This window comes from Phycodurus eques, chromosome 13 (assembly GCF_024500275.1).
Source record: "Phycodurus eques isolate BA_2022a chromosome 13, UOR_Pequ_1.1, whole genome shotgun sequence".
NCBI classification, from domain to species: domain Eukaryota; kingdom Metazoa; phylum Chordata; class Actinopteri; order Syngnathiformes; family Syngnathidae; genus Phycodurus; species Phycodurus eques.
Genome location: NC_084537.1, coordinates 25,290,183 through 25,297,349, shown reverse-complemented (window position 1 = coordinate 25,297,349; position 7,167 = coordinate 25,290,183). Strand labels below are relative to the sequence as shown.

At 44.1% G+C, this 7,167-nt stretch overlaps 1 protein-coding gene across 13 annotated transcripts in view; it reads right to left on the bottom strand.

The window, feature by feature from the left end:
* Positions 1-2,382: 2,382 nt before the first annotated feature.
* Positions 2,383-7,167, bottom strand: part of LOC133411941 (activated CDC42 kinase 1-like) — a 41,244-nt gene continuing 36,459 nt past the window's right edge. For all 13 annotated transcript variants that reach the window (XM_061694792.1, XM_061694791.1, XM_061694794.1 and 10 more), the window contains 4 exons: positions 7,042-7,137; positions 5,371-5,499; positions 4,877-4,950; positions 2,383-4,460 (listed from right to left, as the gene is read on the bottom strand). In XM_061694792.1, the coding sequence (XP_061550776.1) occupies positions 4,912-4,950; positions 5,371-5,499; positions 7,042-7,137 (264 nt within the window). In that variant the 3' untranslated portion in view covers positions 2,383-4,460; positions 4,877-4,911. The remainder of the gene's footprint in view (positions 4,461-4,876; positions 4,951-5,370; positions 5,500-7,041; positions 7,138-7,167) is intronic.

The following is a 7,167-nucleotide window of genomic DNA, read 5'->3' as shown; positions in this document are numbered from 1 at the left end:
TCAGGATTTAAACCTCCTTACCAATAAATCCAGTTGGCATTTACTTTAGGTCCTACAAGATCCCACCGTCGAGTTTCGAAGCGAGCAAAGCAATTGTGCAGTTTGAAGGTCAATTGATCATTTGAATACATCCCAAAATAATGCCCCCTCTTTGGGCATTACCATCTTTACAACAACCATCGCCAACACAAATTCTCATTTCGACTGACTTGTTATGGTCGAAGGCAACACGGTGCTTTCGTGGTTAGCACGTCTGCCTCACCGTTCTGAGGGTTTCGAATGTCGGTTCCGGCCTCTCTGTTTTCCACGCGCCGCCGTGGTTTTCTTGAGGTACTCCGGCTTCCTTTCACGTGACATGCTCGCCAAGTGAATTGAAGACCCATCTGTCCGCAAGCGAGAATGTGAGCGTGAATGGTTGTGGCCTGCCATTGGCTGGCGACCGGTCCGGGGTGCAACGCCTCACTCGCCCGATGTCAGCTGGCTTATAACGAGGGCAAGCGTAACAGAACATTTGGTAGAATCAATTTGGAAGCAATCGAGGTCCGCCTTGTCCACCTTCACTCTTTCTGTGCTCGTTTATGTACATGAAACTTGATTTTATGGCATAGCGGCTGCTTTACCACTCCCATTGTCTTTTTTCACCCGTGTTTTGTTCCCAGTTCAGTTGTCCAAAAACATTTATGCTCTCGTGCACGGTTTACCCTGTGAGGTTGTTTGATTTGTGAGAAGAGTTCAAGAGAACCTCGCAAATCCCAACTCGTGCAGGATCGGCTAAGAATCCTCCAAAATCTCCACCTTCCGTTGATTTGTCCCCTGCCACAGCAGCCGTTTTAGTTCGTGTGTCTTCATTCAATGACGAGCCAAGAAAAGAACTTGAAGGAGACATATTGTGCTTTCATTTTTTTTGGTTTTAACTGTTCCCAGGTGTCTTAATAAAAGGCATCTAACATTCTGCGATCACATTACACACAAGATTAAGAATTAAAGCACATAATATTCACGTGTCGCACTCTACGTTTAGCGCCTTTTTCAGCAAACTAACTGGGACTAATTTTCCACACACACAACAAAAAAACAATCCCGAGCGACACAAATGTTGACTTTTTACGGTGCCACTGGAGACGCTCGAGCGTGACGTCATCCCTCCGCCTGCAAACCTCCATTGGCCAACTTGACTTGGCTGTTGAGTTTGCGTGGGCAAACCATTAAAATGTCCATTTTTAACATGTCCCCTTATTGTTATAGAAGAGATACCAGATACTCTACTTTTGAGAGCATGTTTGTTATGACGAAGCTCAAACATCCTTGCAGTTTAAAATGATAGAAATTCGGAAAAAGCTTACAAAAAGAACTCATGGCTCATTTTTTAAAAAATGAATTCCAATAATAAAGTCAGCAAATAAATTGAAAAACTCATGTTCAAAGGTTTTGAGTAAAGAATTGAGTCGTGTCGAATGTTCACCTGTTTGTTTCAAGCTGCTCTAATCTTGCTTATTATTAGACTAACTGCAGCGCCATTTAACACCGTCAGGGATCATCAGCTGTGCCGTTGGCTCATTTTAATAATTAGCTCCGTGAGTCGGATTTGGGAGTGAAATGTGGGATTTACTAAAAAAACATAATCCAGGGAGCGTGATATACCAATTAAGCAGCAAATTCATGTTCCACGCAGATCAAAGATGACTCCAAGGAAGGAAATGAGGCAAAGATTCAGAAACCGGGGGGGGGGGGAATAATTCATACTTTAGTCAAAATACTACTACTAATAATAATACATTCATACACTCAGCAGCATCAACTCAACTCCCATGAACATTTCCAAGGAGGAAAAACCAAAACTGTCTGTTCAGTCGAAACAAGAGTAAAAGCGGGGAGCAAATACGCGCAAGTACAAAGGAGGCAGGAACGGCAAGTGTGAGGGGAGATTTCGATTTAGGAACAACAAGATTCAACCGCGTGGTTTGGTGGCGATGATCCTGCCGCAAGGTTCCGTCGAACCGCTCCACCAACTCAAAGACAGGCAGCTGAGAAATCTGTGAGCAAAACGTCGTCCTTTTACAAAACGGCCAAACTTGCCGCTCCGAACGTTTGACGCTGCACATTTTTGCGCGCGCGCGCGCACACACACACGGGACACTTTTTACAGCCGCCTGATGGACCGCCGGAGAACGTCATCCAAAAGAAGCACCTTCCGTGAAATCTGTCCCGAAGACATCTTGAAGCCTGGTCGCCAGTGCATCTGCCAAGACGCTGCGTGTCAACGCACACATTTTCCAATGATTATTTTTGGTAGACGGCAAGCCGTCTCTCTCTTTGGGGAAGGACAACGCAGGCTTATTGTTTGGGTTTTGTTGACCACATGAATGTTAAGAGCCCAGAGTATTCTGGAATGTCTTTTATTTCCTTTTCTCTTTGAACAAAAGGCCCAAATATTGAGCATGTTGACTGAGTTCCACATTGATAAGTCATCGTCGAGGGATCGGCTTGAAAAATAAATCTGAGGTTTCGTCATATAACTTTACGATAGCCCAAAAAAACAAACGGGCAGAATAAACAGTAGATCTAAAAAGTCTACACACCCCTATTCAAATGCCACGAGACCAAGATAAATCCTTTCAAAACTTTGTGCAGCACAACTGATAAAGTTCTTGCACAAGTATGCACACCCTCTCATAAGTGGGGCTGTGGCTATGTTCAGAATTAACCAATCATAATCAAGCTCATGTTAAAAAAAAGGAGTCAGCACACACCTGCCAGCATTTGAAACAGCTCTGAATAACCTCAAATACGTTAAGTCGCTCGTCTCGGCAAACCGTCAGCGTGGCGAGCAGGAGTTGATGTGAGAATTTTTGACGCAAGTACTGGCCTGATACCAATACTTGGTAGTTTTGGTGATGAGCGGTGTTAAGTACATTTTGGAACAATGGCCTAAACGTTCAACATTGGTTTCCTCAGACCGTAACACATTTTGCCACATGCAGATTTCAAGTTTTTTTTGTTGTTGCAAAAAGCAGCTTGGCTTGGGTGTCACCCTCGCCCATAGCCCGGCCATATGAAGAAACCGCTTGATTGTTGTCACATGGACGAAACGCAGCCAGGACTTGGCAGAAATTCCTTCAGTGGCGCCAGCTTTCCGGACCAGTTTTGCTTCTCATTTTCCCATCAATTTTTGAGGGGACGTCCAGGTGTCGGTGGCAACGTCTAGCTTTTCTCCACTCGATGATGATGACTGTCCTCTCTGTGTTCCACAATGTTATATTTAATGCCTTGGAAAGTTAGAAGAGGCTGTGCACACTTTTACAATCACATTACCTCAGTTGTTTATTTCTACTTCCCCTTTCAAATATATATATATATATATATATATATATTTTTTATTATTATTATTGAGTTGTAGAGGGTATAGTTTCCATTAACAGTGAAACCGTTTTCAAGTGATTTGTCTTCGTTACAGGTTTTTTTCTAATCACAAAAACCTGGCCCCTGAGCATGGTTGCGTACTTTTTTATATGAACTGTACCAGCTGTAGCTTGAAGCAATGTGGGCATAAATGACTACATTGCCATTATTAGCTGCTTTTATTTGGTGTGCACAGTTCCATGAGACTTGGCAGATCAAAAGCTTTCGAATCAGCTCAATAGAAGAAGTGAAGTCTTTGAGCACGTGGGCCACCGATTCTCAACTTGGAACTGAAACCAGTGCAGCCATATGAAAGTGTCCTCCTGGCTGCAGAGTTAAGCTCTTTGTTTTGAGGTGGTGTTTTTCTGTGTGTGCTCAACTTTACTTTGCTGTGCAGAAGTTCAGCAGCCAGTGTTCATAATGATGCCCCCGTGCCATTTTACAACGCTACGCACACACAAACACATATTCGACAATTGAGAGGTACAGTTTGACTCTTTGCAATTTGGTCCCAGACCAAATTGCTTGTAAGTGCCAATGCGTATCCAGTGGAGGAGGTTGGCATGTAACCCACGCAGGCAGTCACTTTTGACTTTTCCAGTTCAATTGAGACTCAACAAATTGCACTTTTTGAAGACCTCTAAGGTTTGAGGAAGGTGCTTCTGTGCATTTATGCTGTCCAATTCATCATCGCATTTCACATTCCCTTCCAAATGGACTTTTTAACAACTTGAAGAAAAGACCAGAGGCATATCCCTTGAGTAATTGCAGCACCAATAACAGAGTCTGACAAGTTGGCCACGCAAGGATCTTACGCACGAACCTAACAGTGTCAGAAAAGTGGGATTGTTATCATGTCTGCTTTGGACAAGTCATAAAAATTCTTAAGTGGAGCAGTCCCCCCCTCCCCCCCTCCCCATGAGAAGGTCGTATTTTGTGCTATTTCAGTGACGTGTTCTTTCAAACGGCAGCCGCAGTCTGAAGGGTCACACAGGATGGTCCAGAAATGTTTTGATTGATGATGACGTTCTCTTGCAGCCGGAGAGGTTTTCTCTTACAGCCTGCAAATACATAAAAGTTTGGTATTAGATTGGAAAAAAATACTGAAATTATATACGCAATCCAAAACTCACTTCAATAGAAATCATATCACCTTGACCAAGAAACGTTTGCTACAGCACAAACATTTTAAGATTACAACACATTTTCAATTTTTTCTACATGTGCTTTTAAAAACTTATTTGACGATAAATAATCACCAAAGTACAAAATACAATAATGTGCACGGATGTTTAGGACTTATTTGATGTGCTGGCCAATATTATTACACTCCAGTCCTGTGGGTTAGGGCCTACAATTTCAAAAGAAGAAAAAATAAATGGAAGAATTTAAAAAAAAACAAAAAACAAAAAAAAAAAGCATGACTTCAGATTTGTCGCAGGCAAGCAAGTGATCTGTGGCTTTCAGTCCCCCTTACCTGCTTTCGTACCCGTCCGTCACGGCGGTAGCCAGCTAGCGTGTCTGGGAGGTTCGGACCGCTGCAATTTTTGCCTGTATGTGAAGAACAACATGAGCAACGACCATCGTGGTGCAAAAGGGTAAAAAAGTAGACTATTAAACTGCAAGCTGTTTTTACAGACGGCAAAATCTTCTTGAAAAAGTACATTTCAAGGAATTACGAACAAATTCCTTAAACGAGGCCCGACGCCGGCGCACGATCTCACCGTGCGCACTAAAAGAACGCGCAGTGCTGCTCTCCCGGGCGGTCGGGCCCGAGCCTAGCCACAAACAGCAAAAGCCTGAGATACCACAAGATAGTGTCAACACAGTACAACACAGTGCACAAAAACAGCAAATTGTCGAGTCTTCTACGGTCATTTTCTCTCTGCATTCACACACCTGGCTTGAGCGGAGATACCGAACGTCATTAGAAATACTGAACACGCACCCAACGAACAAAGTGAGGGGTACCTCTGCTGCGTTGGAGCCATAGTCACTCAACATCTGCGTGCTGGCCACCTCCAGGTTCCAGTCGCACATCTCCAGCAGCTTTCGACACTCGGGCCCGCTCCTCAGACCCAAACAAAACAACTGCTCCACCTACGAGCAAACAAACCGTTGATTACAACTCAAAGCAGAAATTGGAGGATGCTTTTGATTGTAGGACGTAACGGAAATATTTTTTTGCTTGCAGCCCTCACAAGCACATTTGAAAAGTGCTCGTAGTCCAAATACACGGCCGTTTCGATTGAAGCCGAAACGTCAGGACGGCCTTTTTCTTCATCTTCTAAACGTTCTGCCGGTTATTATTAGGAACCCTTTAAGTGCTCCTTCGAGTCCGCTACTATCCACACATACCTTTCACGAACCGCACTGTGAGTAAGCTGCACAGCGGTCGCAGAGCAGCAGAAATATTTACAACCTGTTCATCACGGTCGCAATGGCCTGATTTTCCCTGAAGGATCAACAAAGCTTGGAAGAAAATGGCAACCATCAAGTTTCAACGACTACCCGTTTGCAGTTACAGTAGATGCTGTACATAAAAATGTTATTACCCAGAATGGCGCAAGAGTTGACCTGGAATGCACCAAACTGGATCTCTGCGGAGCAGCAAAGCATTTTCCGGCCGAGGACTGAAGCTCGCCCACTGCATCGCAAATGTCTCTTGCATGGGGCCTCCATTTTGATGGATTACCGCGACTCGGCAATGGACTACTTGGGGTTGTTCAAAAGTTTGAAATCGTGGTTTTTGATGTGGGAACTTTGACTTCATACATTCGCTTCTCCTCACGAGGGGCGCGGGCGTGGTGGAGCCCATCCCAGCCATCCTCGGGCGAAAGGCGGCGCACACCCCAAACCGGTCGCCAGCCAATCGCAGGGCACATAGAAACAAACAACCATTCGCACTCACATTCACATTCACATTCACTCTTACGGGCAATTTAGAATCTCCAATGAATGCATGTTTTTGGAATGTGGGAGGAAACCGGAGTGCCCGGAGAAAAGCCACGCAGGCACGGGGAGAACATGTTAAACGCCACACAGGCGGGGCCGGGATTTGAACCTGCAACCTCAGAACTGTGAGGCAGATGCGCTAACCGGTTTGTCCACCGTCCCGGACTTCATACACATGACCAATAATTTATGTGTAAAATGTTAACAATATCAATCGTGTGAACTGACGGAGAGCAAAACATGAAATAGTACGAACGATGGGGGCCACGCTGTTGATAAAAAAAGGTACTGATGGAAGCAGGAATCATTCACTTTCAAGGACATCTTGGGACACACTCCTCGTATTATGACACGAAATAATGCAGATGGTCGCTATTGTGGCCTGGTGAATGGAACAGAAAGGTAGTGACTGAATCTGCATGTAAGGAAAAGGACACTTTAGAAAAGGGAGCTAGTAAAAGTCAAACAACTACTGCGAAAACAATTATCGTGTTTTTTGATGGATGTCAGGAAATTCTAGTAGAATTCTGTGCGACGATTGGAAAATTCAAATGAGTTCTCTTTATTATTTTTGATTATTGTGGGATCAGAGGATGATAAACAATTTCAGCAAAATAGCTTTTTTTTTTTTTTTTTTTCCCCCCATAAAATGAGCATTCTTCACAGCATACGAAAAGTAATTCTCACCTTGAGGTAATGCACAGCTTTCTGAATGTTCCAGTTGTGGTTGCGAAGAGCACATTGGCACTCCTCCGTCGTCACACCGTGAACTGCCGCCTGCACCTGACGGACAAAAGAAGTCAAATCAACAAT